This window comes from Diospyros lotus, chromosome 15, assembly GCF_014633365.1.
Source record: "Diospyros lotus cultivar Yz01 chromosome 15, ASM1463336v1, whole genome shotgun sequence".
NCBI classification, from domain to species: domain Eukaryota; kingdom Viridiplantae; phylum Streptophyta; class Magnoliopsida; order Ericales; family Ebenaceae; genus Diospyros; species Diospyros lotus.
In genome coordinates this window covers 17728923-17750687 of record NC_068352.1, presented here as the reverse complement: position 1 = coordinate 17750687, position 21765 = coordinate 17728923, and the positions used below count along the sequence as shown (strand labels likewise).

The 21765-nt window shown below is 38.7% G+C and overlaps 1 protein-coding gene across 3 annotated transcripts in view; it reads right to left on the bottom strand.

Annotated features, from left to right (window-relative positions):
* The window catches only part of LOC127791836 (probable sugar phosphate/phosphate translocator At1g06470), a 68144-nt gene that overhangs the window by 34232 nt on the left and 12147 nt on the right, over window positions 1-21765 (bottom strand). For 2 of the 3 annotated variants that reach the window (XM_052321962.1, XM_052321963.1), the window contains 2 exons: window positions 15481-15566; window positions 15278-15327 (listed from right to left, as the gene is read on the bottom strand). In XM_052321962.1, the coding sequence (XP_052177922.1) occupies window positions 15278-15327; window positions 15481-15566 (136 nt within the window). Of the gene's footprint in view, window positions 1-15277; window positions 15328-15480; window positions 15587-21765 lie in introns of all 3 variants that reach the window. The other variant, XM_052321964.1, reaches the window with a different exon arrangement.

The following is a 21765-nucleotide window of genomic DNA, read 5'->3' as shown; positions in this document are numbered from 1 at the left end:
AATTTACTAATTGAGAGTAAACTACACTACAATCCAGGTACATGTAGAACATATTTCAGCTTTAGTTTTAATAAACAAATTGCTCCAAACCCCAAGGCAGGAGAAGTTGTGCCATCAGCCATAGAAATATTAAAAGTTGTGCTACAAGGTGTATAATCCATCATAGAATTAGCCAAACTTGACATATGATCTGATGCACTAGTATCAACCATCCAAACATGTTTAGGAAGTTTTTGTGATGTCAACGAGTACTGAGTGTTGAGCCATTGAAGCTGTTGGCTTAGGAGTAAGAAGACTTTAGGGTTTTGTACCTGTAGTTTGATTTAGTAACTTGATAGGTTTAGGTTTGCGTTGTTTCCAGTTTCAATAGAGACTTCTGTAGCATAGGTTGATCGGGTTGTTTCTCTTTTGTTTCATGGCTTCTAATTTGCTGACTTCCATGAATCTTCTAGCATGTTTCTCTTGTGTGGTATGGCTGATTACAGTGGTCAGACCACTGCTTATCCTTCCCTTGATTCCTTGACAGAGTATCCTCCCTTTTGACAGTAGCAAGAGCAGAATTTTGAGGGCCTAAGATCGAGTCTGTAGGTTGGGTGAGCATTACCTTCCACCAGCTTTCCTCTCTCCTTAGTTCAGCAAACACTTCTCTAAGTGTAGGTAAGGGTTTAGTACCTAACAATCTTCCACGAACTTCATCCAAATCCGAGTTAAGACCATGGAGAAAATCAAAAACACAATCCTTCTCTAACATTTTGGTATATTTTGTAATATCAGTTGAACATTCCCAACTAATATTGTAGAATAAATCCATCTCATGTCATAACTCAATCAAAACATTATAGTATTCTGTAACATTAAGGTTACCTTGTCTAGTTGTACGAATGGTTGACCTGATTTCAAAGCATTGAGAGATATTCTCTAAGTCTGAATACATTTCTTGTATTGTATCCCAGATTTCCTTTGTAGTCTTGTAGAAGAGATAGGTTTCACTAATCCCTGGCTCCATTGAGTTGATAAGTCATGCCATAATAATTGAATTTTCTGCTTCCCAAATGCCATAATTTGTTGTTGTGTTTGGTGGGGTATGAATAGCTCTTATCAAGTATCCAGCCCTTCCCTTCCCTTTGATCACTAGCAACACAGACAAAAACCATTCTCTAAAATTACTCCCATTTAACTTATGTTGAGTAATCTATAAAGAATGGTTGTCAATTGGGTTTGTAGAAAAATTGGACTGAGAAAAGAAGGTTAGAAGGACTAGTGGTTGAGGCCTCAATTATCGTTGGAGTTAGTGGGTTTGCGGCCATGCTTTACTCAAACAAAAAGCTTGGACTTTAAGATCTAGGGTACTAGTGTCAGAATTGGATCTAACAATGGGGAATTCTCCTTTGTAGTAGGAAGAATTGGGGAAGAAGAAGGAAGAGTAACAGAGAAATGAGGGAGAGAGAGGGAGAGAATTTGGTGGGAGAATTGTGATCAAGATATTCCAGAATGATCATTTGGAGCGAGATCAGTTACTACTATTTATAGTGATCCAAGTTCGGAAAAGGCATCAATTGGCTACAAAAATTCAAACAACACATGAATTTGAAAACAGGCTACAACTACCTAACTAACTTTCCTGCCAAGTATAATTCTCAATTCCATATCCATGACAATTCCCTCCCCCTTAGGACATTTCTTGGCCTCAAGAAATTCAAAGCAACCCTGCCACCTTTGGAAATTGGGAGAGGAAGATTGGAAGATATTCCCACATGTTGTTTTTTGGATGTAGGTTAGACCAAAGCACTAGAACTTGTGTCAATGGGGCTCTTTGTCGATAGATAACCCTCTTATTTAGGATGGCCAAGGGTTCTAACTCCTCATGGGCTTCAGTGAGCAAGGTGGGTAAGATTGCATTCATTGTGCTTGTTCTGACTGACCTCTTAAGGAGGGACACATGGAACATCGGATGTATTTGAGAGTCCTCGAGTAACTAGAGCTTATAGGCGACCTTTCCTACCCTTGTCACGATAGGATAGGGGCCATAATACTTGGTGTTGAGCTTAGTGACTTTGCCTTGTACAAGGGCCTTCAAATGGGCATGTCTCAACTTCAAATAAACAGTGTCTCCCACTGCAAATTCTCTATCACTCCTTCTTCGATCTACAAATTGTTCGGCCCTATTCTTAACATTAGCTAACTCCCTTTGTAGCAACTTCATTATATTCTGCCTCTATTGTAGATAGAATCCACCACAGCCACTGTAGTAGGCTCTGGGATGGATGGTAGTAAGGGTGGTTTATACTCATAGAGAGCTTCAAATGTAGTCATCTTAATGGAACTGTGGTGGCAAGAGTTGTACCACCACTAGGCCAAGGGTAACCACCTATGCCATCTTTTGGGTTGTAAGAAAACAAAGGCATCTCAAATAGGTCTCAAGGCACTGGTTAACTCTCTCGGTTTAGTCGTCTATCTTCAGGTGGTCGGTTAACGACATATGCAATTTGGTTCCCAAACACCTCAACAACTCCTTCCAAAATAGGCTGGTGAACACCCTATCCCGATTAGACACGATGGATTGGGGAACCCCATGTAGCTTAACTAATTGGTCCAAAAAGATTCAGGACACCTCCTGTGCTATAAATGGATGTGATAGCCCAATGAAGTAGGCAAATTTGGTAAGCATGTCCACTACCACAAATACACAATCCCTTCCTTGTGACCTAGGCAGTCCTTCTATGAAATCCATCGACACACTGCTTCATGCTTGCTCTAGGGTGGCCAAAGGTTCCAGTAATCCAGGAGTGGCCACGGTCTCGTGCTTACATCCCTTGCACGTATCACATTTTATAACATACTCCACTACCCATTTCTTCAGCCTTAGCTAATAAAAAAGTTACTTAACTCGGTAGTAGGTATTTTGTATGCCTAAGTGGCCACCTAAGGAGGACCCATGCAAGGCTTGGAGGATTTTATCCTTCAGCTGTTCATTGTCTCCAATCACCAATCTCCCTTGGTACTTGATTATCCCGTTACTTAGGGTTTATCCTGCCCTACTATTAGGGCCCAGGATGAGTTGTTCTAGTAGTTCTTTCAACCATCCCTCCTTCTCATAGCTGGCAATGATGTCCTGATACCATTCAGGAACAACTGAAGTGATTGAGGCCATGGTCCCTTCTTCCACACACCTAGATAGGGCGTTAGCAGCCTTATTTTCTTTCCCCTTGCGATCTTGTATTACAGAATCTAACCCCATGAGCTTTGTCATCCCCTTCTTCTGTAGGTGGGTATGCAACCTTTGTTGCAACAAAAACTTTAAACTTGCATGGTCAGTTTTGATGATGAACTGACCCCCTTCCAGATAATGCCTCCACCTATCTACTGCAAATTAAAACCGCCAATAATTCCTTATCATAAACACTCAAGCCTTGATGTCTAGGTGCAAAGGCTTGGCTGATGAATGCTATAAGTCTCCCTTCCTATGTGAGCACTGCCCTTACTCCTAAGCTACTAGCATCAATCCCCAACACAAAAGGTTTAGTGAAATCAGGCAAACCAAGGGTAGGCACTTCACTCATTGCCTTTTTAAGCCTTTCGAAGGCTTCCTCTGCCTTATCACTCCAATCAAATCCATCCTTCTTCAGTAGATCTATAAAGGGTTTAATGATTACTCCATAATCCGGCACAAACCTTCGATAGTACCCTGTTAATCCCAGGAACCCCCTCAATGCTTTCACGTTAGTTGGTTTTGGCCACGTTGTCATAGCAGCCACCTTTTTCGAATTAATGCTCACTCCTGCACTGGATATCACATGCCCCAAATATTCCACCTGTTGTTGTGCAAAAGCACACTTTGATTTCTTAATAAACAGTTGGTTGAATCTAAGGACCTTTAATGTGGTTCTCAGGTGCTCTGGGTGTTGTTGAAATGAAGGGTTGTATATCAAGATGTTATCAAAGAAAACTAAGATGAATTTCCTTAGATATGGCTCAAAGATTTGGTTCATGAGGGCTTGAAATGTAGCTGGGGCATTAGTGAGCCCAAAAAGCATCACCAAGAATTCATAATGCCCATGGTGGGTGGTGAAAGCTATTTTGCGGATGTCATTGGGATTCGTGCGAATTTGATGATAGCTTGATCGTAGATCCAATTTGGTGAATACAGTGGCATGTTTCAATTCATCTTGTAGGTCTTCTATGATTGGTATAGGGAATTTGTTTTTAACAGTAAGGGTATTTAGTTATCGGTAGTCGACACAGAAACGCCAACCACCATCTTTTTTCTTAACAAGGAGTATTGGAAAGGCATAAAGGCTTTGGCTGGATCTGATGATGGACTTTTGAAGCATGTCCTTAATCATATTCTCAATTTCTACCTTTTGTTTGGGAGGGTAATGGTAAGCCCTTATGTTGATTGGTTCAATGTTGGGTTTGAGGTGATTGAGTGATCAAGGGATATGGTGGGAGGAAGGAATTGGGTTCAACAAATAGGTCCTCATATTCAACCAACAATTTATCTAGGGAATTGAGTTGGTGTACCTTCCATTGAGGTTTGGGTTGGCTATCAACAGTCAGCCTCAGTTCTCCTTCCTACTCCTGACCATCACCCCTCTATTCCACTGCATGGATTGAAAAGAGTTAGGCCACTTGTGCCCACTTGCACTTGAATATCTTCGGCAACCTCTTCCCTGAAATCATCTTACACACCGTCATTTATGTGTTGCCAATGAGTGCCATCCTCCTTCCTTCTTTTTCAAAATTGATGGGACTCACCCCCTTCATCCAGTCCACCCCTAGAACAATATCACAACCCCCAAGTTTGAGTGGCCTTAAGTCAGCTTCGAAGGCTTTCCCATGCATTTCCCAACAAAATCCAATGCATGCCGATTTACATATCACGTTGCGGCCATTTGCCACTATAATCGATAGTGGCTAAGTTCCAATTAATTCACAGTTCAACGTCTTAGCGATGCTTTCATCTAGGAAGCTATGAGTACTCCCATTGTCAATTAGTACCAAAAGTCTGCAATCCTGAGACTTCCCTTCTACTTTAATGATCTTGTTATTGGTTAGTCCCCTCAGAGCATGGAGTGAAATCTCTACATTCTCATCCCCTTCAAATTCTACCAAAACAATAGCCCCTTCATCCACTACCTCTGCCTCTTCTTCTCCTTCCAATAATAAAAGTTGTATCCGGCATTGATGTCCCACAGCATATTTATCCCCACATCTAAAACACAGGCCTATCTACCTCCTTTGTTCCATGATTCTCCCATTGGTGACTGGAAGAAGGATAATAGCGATCGAGTAGTTTATCCCCTTCGTACCTTGGGTATTTCTTGGTTAGGTGTGGGATTAAAATCAACATGAGTGACTTAAGTTCTTCAAACCTTGGTCGATAAGATTGGACCATCCCCTCTTGCCTTAGTTTATTAAACTCCTCCATGACATCCATCATACTCCGATCCCCGAACCGTTCACACAGATCCTCCACAAATTTAGACTAACAGCAATTCTCCTTATCTCCCGTCCATTATTGGAACCACGCATCTCTGGCATCGCTAAGATAGGCGACAACAAGGGTAACCCTCTACTGTTTAGGTATGTTATACACACTGAACACCCGCTCACACCAGGGCACCCACCACCACTGGTTCAATCCATTGAATAGTGGAATTTCCAATTCTGGCATTAGGAAGCTAGGCTAATTATAAACAGCCTGAGCTGCTTGCCTCCTTTCCATTACATTCTCTCCAACAATTATTGAATTAGCCTTGAAGTCTAAGGATCCTTCCCTCTGGTGGGCAGTACCATGCCCTGGTAAGATCAAATCTAATCTCTCCCTGTGAGGAAATTTAGTGGAGTCTTACCTGGTTTTGGCTCATGAATTGTTGCATTTGATCCCTTAATTGATTGTGCTATTCACGGCTCTCTTCACGCCACCTTTCCATTGCCCCACCAATCCTCATTTCTTCCATTGATTCCAAAGCTCCCATCCTTACTTGCATATCCGATACCGTCGCAGTCACCTGCTGCAATTGCACCTCCGTATGTTTCATGCAAGTGTCGTCGGCCATTATACCGAGTGTTGAATTCGTCACTCGAGATCGTGCTCTAATACCAAAATTGTCAAAGTTGGATTTGACAATGGGGAATTCTCCTTTGTAACAGGGAGAATTTGTCACGACCCTAAGGTTTGGCTAGGGTTTAGAAAGGAGTTTTGGAGGAAATTGAAGAAGAAAGAAGAGAAAGGAAGGGAGAAATAGAAGAGAGGCCAGAAATTCAAAAGGATGGAGGGAGAATTAGAAGAATTAAGAGAGGGAAACAACATTCAAATTCATTCATAAGCTGTCATTCTCTACTTCTACTACCTAATTATAGGTTGTTACATCCCTTCAGTTAGTAACTAATTGTAGGTACAACAAAGACAAATACATGTAACAAAAAAATTACTCCTATGCCCTTGGGGTCATGACAATCCCCTCTTCTTGAAAGGTTTCTTGTCCCCAAGAAACTTATTACAATTGACCTGTTGTTTCTTCATCCAATGCCCATCTTCACCATCTGATTTTTTCTTCGCCTTTTCTTGTTCTTATCTCTTATTTTCCTTTTCTTTTGCTTTCCCTTTTATTTTTCATCAACAGTAACAATACCATGACTTGCTACAACACCAAGTCAACCATCTACCTCTTCTCTATTGCCATTGAAAATGGTTCCAATTGATCTATCATTCCTGCAACCATATCATTTCCAATCATAGAAAGGAATTCAAGCTTCTCCACAAACCAAAATCTGGTTTGACGCTGCAACTCTCCAACTGAAATAGGAATAAACAAAACAACAAGAGTCTTGTTCCTCTCAACAAAAAATTCCTCCACCATCTTCCCAGCATCCTCTCCTTCCTCATCTTCAATAGAGGTATCATCAATTGGAGTATCTTTTACTTCCTGATTGCTGGTGTACACTAAAGGCTCACTTTCAGCAAAATTTTCCTCCAGTAGAACCTCAATAGCTTTTTCAGCAATTACCATTCCTTTCTTGTCAACTTGAATTGCCTAATCCAATTCAGGTTTTTCCTCATTTTTTGCAACTACCATTCCTATTCTTAGGACCTTATCAGCCTCATACTTCTCATCAGCTGTATGAATGCCATCTTCATTGCAATCCTTCTCTTTAAGTGCTACTTCATCAACTTCCAGCAAATATAAACTATGATCCCCACCAATATCCTTGTCCGAACTCTCTACCTTGCCGGAGTCTTTAGTTACAACTGGCCGCTCCAACTCCAATTTTCCCTCAGATTCCTGCTCGACATGATTTGCAGCCTTAGAAGCTCCTTCAATCAGTTGACTGCTCTTAGTAGAACTGTAACGCCCCGTTTCTCGAGCGCGTTATAATTCAAATGAAATAAGGCAAGCATTAAAAAAGATGAAAAATCATAAGGCAGTGGGACCAGATAATATACCAATAGAAGCATGGAAATGCATGGGAGAAGAGGGCATCTCCTGGCTAACGCAACTATTTAACGCCATCCTTAAATCAAAAAAGATGCCAGATGAGTGGAGGAAGAGTACTTTGGTTCCTATATACAAGAACAAAGGAGATGTTCAAAACTGTGAAAATTATAGAGGAATTAAGTTAATGAGTCATACCATGAAACTCTGGGAGAGAGTAATAGAGCAGAGGCTCAGAAAGGAAACAAATGTGTCAGAAAATCAGTTTGGTTTCATGCCTGGTAGGTCAACAATGAAAGCTATATATTTACTGAGGCGTCTAATGGAAAGGTATCGAGATCATCAAAAGGACCTACATATGGTGTTTATAGATCTAGAAAAGGCCTATGATAGGGTCCCTAGAGAAGTATTATGGAGGGTTTTAGAGAAGAAAGGAGTCAAAATAGCCTATATACAAGCCCTTAAGGACATGTATCATGGTGTAGAGACAAGGGTCAGAACATGTGGAGGGGATATTGAACCATTTACAACTACAATAGGACTGCATCAAGGTTCTGCACTAAGCCCATACTTATTTGCCCTAGTAATGGATGAACTCACTAAAGATATTCAGACAGATGTGCCATGGTGTATGCTATTTGCGGACGACATAGTGTTGGTGGATGAAACAAAAGACGAAGTGAACACTAAGCTTGAGTTGTGGAGAAACAATTTAGAATCTAAAGGATTTAAATTAAGTAGAAAGAAAACAGAATATATGGAATGCAAATTTAGTAAAAATGCAAGAGTGGATGATGTTATAATAAAATTAGAAGACCAAATCTTACAAAGAAAAGACCATTTTCGATATTTGGGATCAGTGATTCAAAAAGATGGAGAAATCCACGAGGATGTCGCACATAGAATTAAGGCAGGTTGGCTAAAATGGAGAAATGCATCGGGGGTGTTGTGTGATGGTAAAATCCCATTAAAATTGAAAGGAAAATTTTATAGGACAGCTATAAGACCAGTCCTGTTGTATGGCTCAGAATGTTGGGCAGTCAAATACCAGCATGAGCAAAAGACGAGTGTAGCAGAGATGAGGATATTAAGATGGATGTGCGGACATACAAGAAAGGATAAAATTAGAAATGAAGTTATTCGTAATAAGGTAGGAGTAGTGCCAATCGAGGAGAAGATGAGAGAGACTAGACTAAGATGGTTTGGTCATGTGAGAAGGAGACTAAGAGACGCTCCTGTGAGGAGAGTTGATGAAATGGAACAATTAGTCACAAAAAGAGGTAGAGGTAGACCCAAGAAGACTTTGGGAGAGACATTAAAATTTGATATAAAATATATGGATCTAAATGAGAATATGACAAAAGACAGAAATACATAGAAGTCTAGAATTCATGTAGCCGACCCCACATAGTGGGATAAAGGCTGGATATGTTGTTGTTGTTGTACTACTAAAACTAAGACTAAACCATATCATTGCTCTTATACATCCCAAATTTCCATTCATTTATCTCCAAAGAGAATTATCATAAACATTAAATGCGGAAGCTAGAATCGAACCTAATATCATAACATTAATAAAAAATCAGCTCTTACATCACGAGAACATAAATTTCTCAACATGACTTAATCATAAGTTCTCAACTAACATTAACCCTAAATAGGGTTTTACATAATCATTTCTCAAACATTTAGAATTCGAAGTAGCAGAACTTAAATACATGAGCAACATAACATACGTTCAACTGATCATACAACTCATCATGCACTTTGCAAAGTGCCATTGCATGCCTCATTCATCCTCGTTTCTGCTATTATCTTCATCTGGAACATTTGAATATTCCAGGGACAAAGCCTAGGTTAGATGATGAATCATCTAAGTAAGGATACAAAACATTTAATGCTCATGTATGTATACAATGCACATAACATCATAACTCTCATGTTTGGGTCGACTACACCTTAAGATTACCCGCCATTTTTCCAGTCTCCCTGCCAGACCGAGGTGTATGGGTGCACTCTTGGCAAAATAACGGAGCCAGTACCTAATCCCAAACCCATGCAACGTATGACCGTGAATCTCATCATGCTCATATGCATATTTCATCATCAAACATGTAAATGCAAACTACATGGCATACTCATATCAAGGCATGACAACATGATAAAATCATTTACTTAAAATCAGATTTTGGGGTCGAACAACTTACAAACCAAACATTTTCATAAAACTAAATCCGGTTGGGAAGTACCACTTACAAATCATTTTCATAAACTAAATCCAATTGAATAGTACCACTTACCTTGCAAAAAGACAATTTTGCCCCTAACATAATTTTGCCTCAAAATTCGCGTCGGACTTCCAATCATACTCAATTATGAACCTTGGCGTACCCTGAGCATCATAATTATTTAAGAAAATCAGATTTCTAATTTTCTCTAATTTTTCTAATTTCTCTCGTTTCCTCCTATTATTTCCTCAAGATTATGAAATAAATACTTCCTCATAAAATTTTCTCAATTTCTCTTCTCAATAATTCCTAAAGCAATATTCCTAAGCTCCATAAATTTCCTCATAATTTTCAGAATCCATGTTCTATTTATTTCTCATTTTCTCTTTGATTTTCAAGCATCTATTGCCTCAAAAAAATCCATAATAAATACTAATCATGCATTTCTCTTCCAATTTCATCATCAAAAATTCTAAAATATCATTCTTATATTTCTGAAATTTTTGAAGATAACTCACCTTCTTGCGGAGCGATTCGGTATTCTTCAATATTGCAATGAAACCTCGATTTGCGTATCCAACAACGCCTTTTGCCACAAATTTTCACACAAACTACTAAACCCAGCCTATAGAATTTTTTTAGAAATTTCTTGGTATTTTTCTCTCTCTATTTTTTTTTTCTTTCTCTTTTCCAAACCTCTCTCTCACTCTCAAATCTTTTTTTTTTCTTACAACCTTTCTCTTTCTAATCTAAGTCCTCAAACCTTTCAAGTTTTCTCTATTTATAGAAGGTTGAGTTAAGCTTAGCATAATTGTAGTGATCCACTATCTTTAATTATTTTGTCACATTTCATAATTATTTTTCACTAAATCTAACTAAAAATCCTTAATTATTTATCCACACCTTACTTTGTCTCCCACATTTCTCAATTATTTCACCCATCATCTTTGATTATTTGTCCACACCTTATTTTGTCTCTCACATTTCTCAATTATTTCACTCATCATCTTTAATTATTTTGTCATCTTTCTTAATTATTTTCCACTAAATCTCACTCATAATCTTTAATTATTTGTCCACACCCTACTTTGTCTCCAACATTTCTCAATTATTTCACTCATTATGTTTGATTATTTGTCCACACCTTAATTTGTCTCCCACATTTCTCAATTATTTCATTCATCATCTTTAATTATTTTATCATCTTTCTTAATTATTTTCCCCAAATCTCACTCATAATCTTTAATTATTTGTCCACACCCTACTTTGTCTCCAACATTTCTCAATTATTTCACTCATTATCTTTGATTATTTGTCCACACCTTAATTTGTCTCCCACATTTCTCAATTATTTCACCCATCATCTTTAATTATTTTGTCATCTTTCTTAATTATTTCCCACTAAATCTCACCCATAATCTTTAATTATTTCTCCACACCCTATTTTGTCTCCCACATTTCTCAATCATTTCATCCACTATCTTTAATTATTTTGTCACCTTAATTATTTTTTTTCACTAAATCTTCTTTTAAATAGATTATTATTTAATTCATTAATTTTAAACCCACTTTTTTAGCCTACTAACTTTAAGCCCATTTAGTTAGCCTAACCCATTTACTTAGCCTTTATTTTTTTCAACTTAGTCCACTAACTCTAAGTCCATTAGTTTTCTCAATTATGATCTCTAATTGATGTCAAAAATATTTTAAATACAAAATTAATTATTATTATTATTCTCAAAATACTAGGATATTACAAGAACTGTTAGGTTGCAACCCATGCTTTCTAAAAATGGCTTCCAATGAGAGTTCTTGAAACTTTGCTTTCTCAGCCGCCTATTTCACGATTGCAGGCATCATCATCTTAACCATTGATCTCAGTTCGTCCCTCAGACCACTAATAAAACTTGATGCAAAATAGTGCTCCGTCAAGCCTAGCTAAGCATTCCACATTACGGACCTTAGCTCCTCAAATCTAACATGATAATCTATCACCGATCCCTCCTACCTTAATTTGTTAAACTCCTCCATCACATCTATCATGTTTCTCCCCAAATCGGTCACATAAATTTTTAGCAAAATCAGTTCGCCTAACCTCCCCTTCCCTAAGTAGTGGAGTATGATTGGGAGTGTGGGAAAATGATCCTCTTACCTGAATTTCCGATTCCAAGGCCGATAGTTCCTCTATCTCTTGCAGACTAGAGGTCTTAGGGAGGATGCCATGGTTGGGCAGAATTGAATCAGCTACTGCTCAAGGAGGAAAATCTGGTGATAGGCAGAATTGAGGTAGTGAAGACAGCATGTTGAACATGTTGTTGATCCGTTGGCCATGTTGCTCCATATGAATTGTCACCGAACAAATAGCATTCGATGCACGACTTTAATTATGCCTATCCTCAATTCATCGGAATTGAGAATCGACTGTTGCAGTCATCTATGTAATCGCATCCAAATTCGCTATTGATTGCCTGAGTCCCTTTCAAAATTGGATTGACGCAACTACTAATAACCACCTGACACGCCACCGAAACCAATTATCAGGTCCCGATTCTTCTTTGTTGGGCCCTGTTGCAATTAATAGATGTCGCTGGAATTCTTGAATTCGACAACTCTATTAAATTCGCAGGAATTACAAGAATCACAGCCCGATCAACGTCACCTGCTGTGGTTCGACAATCCACAATTTCATGCTGCAAACCTAAGTCATAATGCAATACCCGAGAATCAACAACTACGAATCCACCTTCTAAGAATTTGCTTTGCCTGCTATTTCCGAACCTAGATCAACTCCAAATTTGCCTCCAATAATCGCCTAATCTAGCTACTCAAAATTCACCGAGATCTAATTCGCCTTCCTCAAAATCAAAATTCAGCAGTCCTGAGTTTGCCTCAATCAACTGCACATGACCGCCTATGTCCGCAATCACCGATGATCAACGTGCTTAGGAATCTGTTTTCCCTTCACACATTTTTAAATTAGAGCCAAGACTTAGCGAAATTCATAGCCACAAGGCTACCTCCTGCTTCACCTTCAAGATTCAAATAGGAGTGCCAAAATTCACAAGCGACAATCGCCTCACATCAGTCGCCAGGAGAGTCGCTCACCCAATCACCATCCAAGGATTGTTGGAATTCACCTAAATTCAGTGTCTCTGATCTGCAACTGAATTGCTGATTAGAGCCGACAATCACGTTGGATAAACAACCTCCGGACTTGCTCGCGATCTGCTCATGATCACTACAAATTCAAGATCGCTCGGACCTACATCCACTTCACGCCTTCACTATTCGCCGAAATCAAAGTGATTCAAAGATTGCCCCAGCCACGCCTTCTTCTCACCTTGGTCACATGCAATAACCTAGATTAGTTCCAAGAGTCACTCGCTCTGCTGCTACTTCAAATCCGAGCCGCCATTCACAATCGGAATCGCCACAATTGGGAATCATCAATTATCGGACTTGCTTGCTTACACTCGCCTAGCCAAGCTATAACCAATTGAAATCGTTGGAATCTTGAATTCGCCAGATCATAATCATTGTATCACCTCTATATCCACAATTTTCGTGACCTGATTGGCTCTATTGAGCTTTTCTGAGAATTGACTCTCTTATCGCAACTTCCTACTTCGACTTCAAACTCAATCTCGATCAATTCCACAAAAAATCGTCAGCTCTGCTGCAATCTTTCAAGAATTCAATTGACTTTGTTGAATTAACAGCACTAAATCACTGGAATCTTAGGCAAAATTAGCTTCGCTGGCCTGCTTTGCCTTCAATTCTGAGCCTAGATCGTCAAAATTCACCTGAATATTAATAGAAAATTTCTTTGCTCACAACAGAGGAACGATTGGCTCTAATACCAGATGTCACGACCCTAGGGTTTGTCTAGGGTTTAGAAAGGAGTTTTTGAGGAAATTGAAGAAGAAAGAATAGAAAGAAAGGGAGAAACAGAAGAGAGGCGGGAAATTCAAAAGGATGGGGGGAGAATTAGAAGAATTAAGAGAGGGAAACAGCATTCAAATTCATTCATAAGCTGCCATTCTCTACTTCTACAGCCTATTTATAGGCTGTTACATCCCTTCAGTAAGTAACTAATTGTAGGTGCAACACCATAACAGTCTAAGGTACAACAAAGACAAATACATGTAACAGAAAAATTACTCCTGTGCCCTTGGGGTCATGACATAATTGAGGAAGAAGAAGGGAGAGTAAAGAGATATTCTGTTATCTCCTAGAAAACAGGAATAAATTTGAATTTAGACTTGAGAAGATAAATAACAGCAACTGATATTTAAAAAATTCAGAATTATCTTCTTCTTCCAACTGCATCATCCCTTTAAATTTGGTAGCTTATCTTATCTTCTAGGCTGCCTCATCCTTCCAATCTTGAAGTCTTATCTCAATCCTATCTCCCTTCAAAACTAGAGCATCCTATCTCATCGTCCAACAGTGAGTAAACCACCAGAGCACATGATAACTCTCATAAAAAGTTGCAATCATGTAGCAGCATAGCAGCAGTAGGTGGCCAGCCTAATTATGTCCTTTTAGCAGGCACTGACATTTAGCAATGGCATCATAGTAAGTAGTGGAAATTCTAGGGTCAGGTATCATCAAAAAAGATGTAACAGAAAAATCTTAGCCAAATTGTAAGTATCCAAATGGACCAAATCTGATAAAAGAAATTGATGCACCAGATTATAAAGGGAAACACAGGTAGCCCACTTGCCTACAGAGGATCAGTGGCCCTTCAATACTATAGGGGCATGGAACATTGTCTAAAGGACGTGGAAACAATTTAAAGATATAAAATGTTTCCAGAGAAAATGATGTCTCCAAAGTTTTGCGTAAATCACTGTTTTGCATTTGATTTTTGATTTAAGCATCTGAAGGTCAATTCTGGAGGGGTTCAGATCAAGCCTCCCAAAATATAGTAAGATCTTTTGATGCTATACCATACAACAAATGAAGAAAGGTTCAAGAATTAGTTCAACCAAAGGATGCCTTGAACACGCCTTGACAAAGAGAGCCTAACACTTAAATAGGATAATTACAAACCTATATTAAATGCCAAAAAGTTTAGTGGTTCCCATGTTAAGGCATCTAATAATGCAAAATGAGCCCCTAGTTTAATCCTATATTCCACTTAAAAAGGCCAGAACCATTGTTATGAAGAAACCTAACCAGTTCACTGACATTGAATACAGAAGTAGAAGGCAGTTTCAAGTTTTAACACAAAATGCCAAATTGCCTACAAAATTTTTAATTCTAGAATAGTTGATTTTAGAATCAGTATTCATAGTTACAAAAAAAATGTTTACAAGAACACGACAGCCAATTTTTAAAAATAGCTGGTTAAATACAGTTATTCAACTCTTTAAAATCCCTTCAACTCCCTTTTTAAAACTTATAAGTCACTATAGGTTCATAGCCTTTAATAGACTATCCCTAGAACGAAGTAGAAGAATTCTACACAAAGTACAAGAAACTAGAAAAAATTAATCAGACAAATACCATGTCATTGGTTATATACAGCAAAACATTCACATGATTAATATGTAATACAAAAGGACAGAATAATTTGGTAGCTACCAAGATGATTTAATGATGTTTTACCTAAATGCAAAAGCAAATAGGAGGAGAAATATGGGAGATGCTGATTTACACTGCAAAAACAGAAGAAAATGGATCAGAATTAGAGAGAGAGTTTCACAAAGTATAGCTCATTTTTTATTGGGAGTGGGGGAATTGTTGAACAAAATAAAAAGTCTCTGACAATGACATATGGCAATATCAAGTAAGAAGAAAGGGAAACCAACCATGGTGGCAAATGTAACAGAGATGAAAACAAGGGAAGCATTGCTCAGGTTAATATCCATTGCTGTTCCTAAAGCCGTTGGTACAACTGTAAAGGGTAGAGTCCATCTGTAGCATTAGTTGTTAGGATAGTTAAAAAATGCAGTAAACTCAAGAGTCAAAAAGTGTTGAGAATGAAATAATACCATAAAATATATAATTACCCATCTCTCTCTCTACAAGCTTAAGCTTTTAGATGAGTTGAAGGTTTACAATTTAACATGATATCAGAACAAGCAAAAATACTGAGTTCAAACCTCAATGCCAACATGATACTTAAATAGTTGCACATGTTTAGCCTACATAAGTAGTGAAGTCTAAACACAGGTGAGACGGATTAAAGAATAAGCACCCAAATGTCAAACGAAGAAAACAAGTTCTGGGGATAGATCTAATTAGCAACAGGAACTGAGGTTATTTCAAGCGGTATTTCAACTATTCTAAAACCACTCCAGAATAAATTTCAGATAATATGTAACCATTCAAATTCCAACTCCAGTAAACTATTCTAGTTTTATTACTGTATTGTCAGGACCCTAGGTTTCGAATCTAGGATTTCTAGTTGACAGTCATGAAAGAAGAAAGAAATAGAGGAAGAAATGAGAAGATTTAGGGAGAAAACAGAGAGAAGCATAGATGGAAATAGAGAATTGAGAGAAATGAGATAATTTAGGGAGAAAATAGAGAGAAGAACAGAGGGAATTAGAGAATAGATAACTTCAATATAATTGCTTGATTTCTTGGCATACTATAGTATAGCTTTATATAGGACTATCCAAACAATCCAACAGTTATTTACAGTAGTTACCACTACTATACAATTATAAAATAACACCCCACTACTACATAATTATAAAATAACACCCCACTATACATAAATGTTCTACTTATCTCCTAATTCTCTGATTCCTAGCATTCCCCTTCCCTTCAAGAAAATCAAAGAAATTGAGTAACTCGAGGAAATTGAGCTGGGAGATCTAGCAAATATACCCAAGTGTTGTTATCTAGGTGTAAATGGGAACATTGAACGAGAACTTGAAGAAGGGGAACTTGGCTCCTGTGTTTATCCAAAATTACCAAGGGTTCCACCCTGATATCCCCTTCAAAAGTTAGGTAAAGTAGAACAGGAAGTAGCAACAAGACCAATGGTTTTCTATTAGACCAATAGAGTGTGGAATTCCATGCAATTTCCCATAATTTCACACCAAAGTTGTATATGTCTAACTTCTCATTGGATGGTTCGTCACAAGGAACATCGGAAGCCACCCATTCAAGAGTTCATGTTGTTGATTTTGTAGAAAGAAATGTGCTAGCTTTTAAGTAGAATAAGCCAAAATCACAAACCTTTACTATATTCTTCTTTTCAACCAAAAGATTTGGAGACTTCAAATCTCCCATGAAAAGAACAATATTTGGATGTCGTGGGTGTTTCATAATTGTGACCTCCCTTAAAAATTCCTTCAATCACTTTGGATGGAAATCTTGATCCATAAGAATCTTTACAACAACATCTAAGCCCTGCCAATCAACATGATGGACAACACCAAAGGAAGTTGCTCTGACTCTCTCTTTCAGAACCAGATCACTCCATGGGATATCCAAATCTTCCACCTCAAGTGAAAGCTCTTGAGTTGGTTTAGTTGGAACAATTTGACCTTCCTTGACAAACCTAAAACCATCTTAGACTGTAATGTCCTTTGGATCAGAAATGCCTACGAGTGGTTGAACTTCTCCATGACCAAGTAGAGGGAGATACTTTAAAAGGAGGGAATCTTTGAATGTGTTCATTGAGCTTGTGACGAAGACAAGGTCATATGATTTGAACAGATTCAAATCCCAGTCATAAACATCTTTGTTGCTGCTTGAACTAGGCACCTTGATGTGTTCATCTGCTGATTACTTAGGACATTTCATGTTAGCAGCATCACCATCAATACCATCCAAAATTGGATCAGCATTCTCCTTCAATAAAAAGTCCTCTAGCAAGTTGATTTACAAAATTCTATGAATCACTCCATTTCCTAGCATGAGTAAATCTGATCTTTCTTTAGGAAGAAAATTAGAAGGAAGACTTACTTGGGGCACTTTCGAGAACATCAACATAAATCCATCTAGCCTTCTTGCTAAGCCATCCATAGATGTCTCAAACTTCCAATCCAAGGAAAGGATCGCTTCATGGTTTTTGTTGTATCCAAAGTCCAGAGAATCCACTCGAGCCTATAGATCTAAAACTTTCACATTCACCTGCTGTAATTGAGATTCAAATTGCTTCATGCAGGTATGGTTAACCATAGTTCCAAAACTTGTAGATGCAAGTTGTCGTGAATAGCAATCCAAGAACAGACTGCTCTAATATCAATTGTCAAGACCTTAGGTTTCGAATCTAGGATTTTTAGTTGATAGAAAGAAAGAAAGGGAGAAATGAGAAGATTTAGGGAGAAAATAGAGAGAAGAATAGATGGAAACAGAGATTAGAGAGAAGTGAGAGAATTTAGGGAGAAAATAGAGAGAAGAACAGAGGGAAACAAAGAACATATAAAGAAAAATGAGATAACTTCAATATAATTGTTTAATTCCCCAGCATATTGTGGTATAACTTTATATAGGGCTATCCTAGCAGTCCAGTAGTTTCTTACAGCAGTTACCACTACTACAAAACTGTACAATAACACCTATTACTACATAATTGTAAAAATAACACCTCACTACACATAACTGCTCTACTTATCTCCTAATTCTCTGGTTCCCGACATGTATCAGTATTGAATGCAATTGCCTCATTTTTGGAAGGAAAAGGAAAAAAAATTAATGTAATGTAATCTCATTCATTTTTCTTTTCTTTTCCTGAATTTCCATAATTTTTCAGTAACAGAGGTATGGATTTCCTGCATGCTTCAAGTTTTTAATTTTAAAAACTGAAAAAATAGTACTCTCAATGTACAAGAAATTCATCGTTATCATTCCAGAAATGCATGGAAACATGCACTATCATTAGTGTCAAGAATCAAGTCTGTTATTGTCAAGAATCAAGGCTGGAATTAAGTATAGAATTCTGGAATTAAGTATAGGGAGTTAAGGCTAGAATTAAGGACGTAATGAGTCTTCTGTAGATAGAAGTTTACTTAATTAGGTGATTAGGAAATCTGCCTCTGTTTCCATATTTGTAAATCATCTACTGTATAAATAATTCCATTGATTCAATGAAGAATATACAGAAATTCTTACCTAATTCTCCACATGGTATCAGAGCCACCTTTCTAGCGCACCTTTTCTTCCAACCTTCATCGCCTTTCCAGCCTTCATCGCCGCCATCACATACCTGCAGTTCTGCCTTCATCCCTAGATTAGAAATCTAGGAATCTGTTCAAGCATTCATCGCTGGAAAATCCAGTGCTGCCGACAGCCTCTACTATTGCTGCCGATAGCCCCTCCATCATCGGAAGCCTGCGACAAGAAACCTTTGCTGCTGCCAACAGCCTTCCTTGTTGCCGCACACCGTTTTTCCGTTATAACCTATCTTCTACCAACTAATATATACCACTTCCAGTGAAATCAATTCCAGCAATATAGAGGAAGTACCAGCAGTCCCAAGGATTCTACCATTGGGGGAACTACAGAAAATCAATGCTGCCTACCGTTTGAAAGGAAAAAATTACTTGAAATGGTCCCGATTGCTCAAGATTATTTTAAAAGGGAAAGGAAAGATCTGCTATATTCTGGTGGGACTGGAACAAAAGAAGGGGGACGAGGAAGACTCCATGATAATGGCATAGCTCTGGAATTCAATGGCACCTGAAATCAGTGACACCTGCATGTTCCTACCGAAAGCAAAAGATGTTTGGGAATCTATCCAACAGACCTACTCGAAAGTCAAAGATGCTGCACAAATCTGAGTTGAAGATCAAAATGACTTCAACTAAACAAGGAAATAAGACAGTTACAAAATATGTCAATCTCCTAAAAGGATTGTGGCAAGAGACGGATCATTATAGGGTTATAGAGATGAAAAATAGTGATATGCAGCGACATTGAAGGCCTTCATAGAGAAAGATAGAACCTATGATTTGCTGGCAGATCGTGTAGTGTGATTAGGTGAGGGTTCAAATTCTGGGCAAGGATGACTTACCATCATTAAATGAAGTTGTTTCAATCATCCTAGACGAAGAGAGTAAGCGAAGTGTAATGCTTGAGTCCAAGGATGGACCGGTCATTAGACCCAACTTCTAGAAATGAGGTAATATCCTTTAGCCCAACTTCTGATTCCTTATTTGACCTTGATTTTCCCATAGCACTTAAGAAAGGAACTAGAGAATGCACAAAATATCCACTATACCTAATATCTCACTTTGTGTCCTTTAAAAGATGTTTTCCATCCCATAGAAGTTGTCACATTCCAAGGGTATTATTTATAATTTTGGTTTTCTGTAATTCATTTTTTTTTTAATTTCTATTTATGTTAGGGTTATTTGTCTTAAAGGTTGTTAGGATATTTTTCCCTTTTATCTTTTTCTCTTTTCATCTTGTAGCTTAGGCAGTTACAATGCCTTGTCTTGTAGCTATAGCTGTGAGCTTATATATTAAGCCACAGCCTTCATTCAAGGATATATGGAATTAATGAAACTTCTGTAATTCCCTCTTATCTTCTATGATCTCCTTTCTCTCTTATATTCTCGTCTTCTTGTTGTTGTTTCTCTCTCTCTCTCTCTCTCTCTCTCTCAGCTATCTTCTCTCCCTCTCAGCTATCTTCTCTCCCTCTCATCTAATTTCTTCCCAAATTTCTCTCTTAATTTCCAAATCCCCTTTCACACCCTAGTTTAACCCTAAGGGTGTAACAATTGATATCAGAGCCAAACCATCCTTGGCTATGTTTATGTTGCGGCTTCGATTTGAAGGCGAATCCGACTGGGGCTTAGCGGTGTGCTGCTCACTTTGATCAGAAGGTGAGTCCAACCAAACCGGTGAGACATTCAATTGTGAGTTGATGTGGCTGGCCACCTAGCTTAGAAAGCGAGCACACCAGAGGGTGATGCAGACAACCAAGAGTTTCGGACTAGAGCAGACGACTGGTGCGGTGAGTTCCAAAGTGAACACGATTGTTGCAATGGTTTTTGCGATCGCGGGACAAGGCAATGGGTGTCGCGACCGTTGTTAAATTACGGTTGGTGATTAGGCAAAAAACCTGAGGAAGGATTTGAGGTGAGGTATAGCGAAGGGCACAAGGATGAAACAGTTGGAGACGAGGTTGGATGCCCTGGAATTGGGCCTCCGGTAGAACCATGAGCAGGTAGACAAGAGGCTCGACATGGCCGAGGCAGGAATCCGACACACCCAGAAAGAGGTCAGCCACATCCAAGCGGACATGGCTATGATGGAGAGGAACCTCCGAGAAGAATTCTCGGGGTTAAGCCAGCACCTGAGTGCTGCCCTCGCTATGTTTTCCCGGCAACCTAACGCAAGCCTACCAGTGGATTTTTTGTCGTGAGCCACAACTACACCATCTTCGCTGGAACGAAGGGGTGGTAAGAAGTGGATGAATGAACAGAGTATGCTGGTAAAGGCTCTCTTTGGGGATCCCTAGCTAACCAGAATAATTCACCGACGTCACCAGTAGAAATTCTGATGTTTGAAGGGGATAAACCCCGGTGGTGGATCAGACGTTGTGAACGTTTCTTTTACCACTACTGAATAGCTGAAGGATGCAAGGTTAACATGGTAGCTGCCTATCTAAATGATGTGGCAGATTCATGGTTTCAAGGGTGGAGCAAAAAACAGAATGGCGGTGGCCTAAATTCATAGAGGAATTTTGTACTCGTTTCGGGGAACAAAACCTAACTGATGTGGTGGAAGAATTTAACTGAAGCAAGAAGGACCAGTGGAAGAATATCAGGTAAGGTTTGAGGCTTTTAGGTCTATAATAAGACAAGCTCACCCAACTCTAGATGAACACTATTTCGTGTCTAGCTTCCTCAATAGACTGAGTGATGAGCTAAGGCTAATGGCCAAAATGCTGCAACCTACTTCAATAAGATAAGCAGCGGAGAAGGCCCATTTGCATGAGTTATCATTGGAGGTGTTTGTTAAGAAGCACGAGACTATAACAGAAAAATGTCCTCAGAGCAGTCAGGAAGTGGGAGAAAGTGCTTGGACGACAACCTTAGATCGGACTCAAGGAAAAGAGTATCCTTAGGCAACCAAATCTCCTATTATGGAGTCCAAGAGAAAGACTCGGACTATGCTTTAAATGCAAG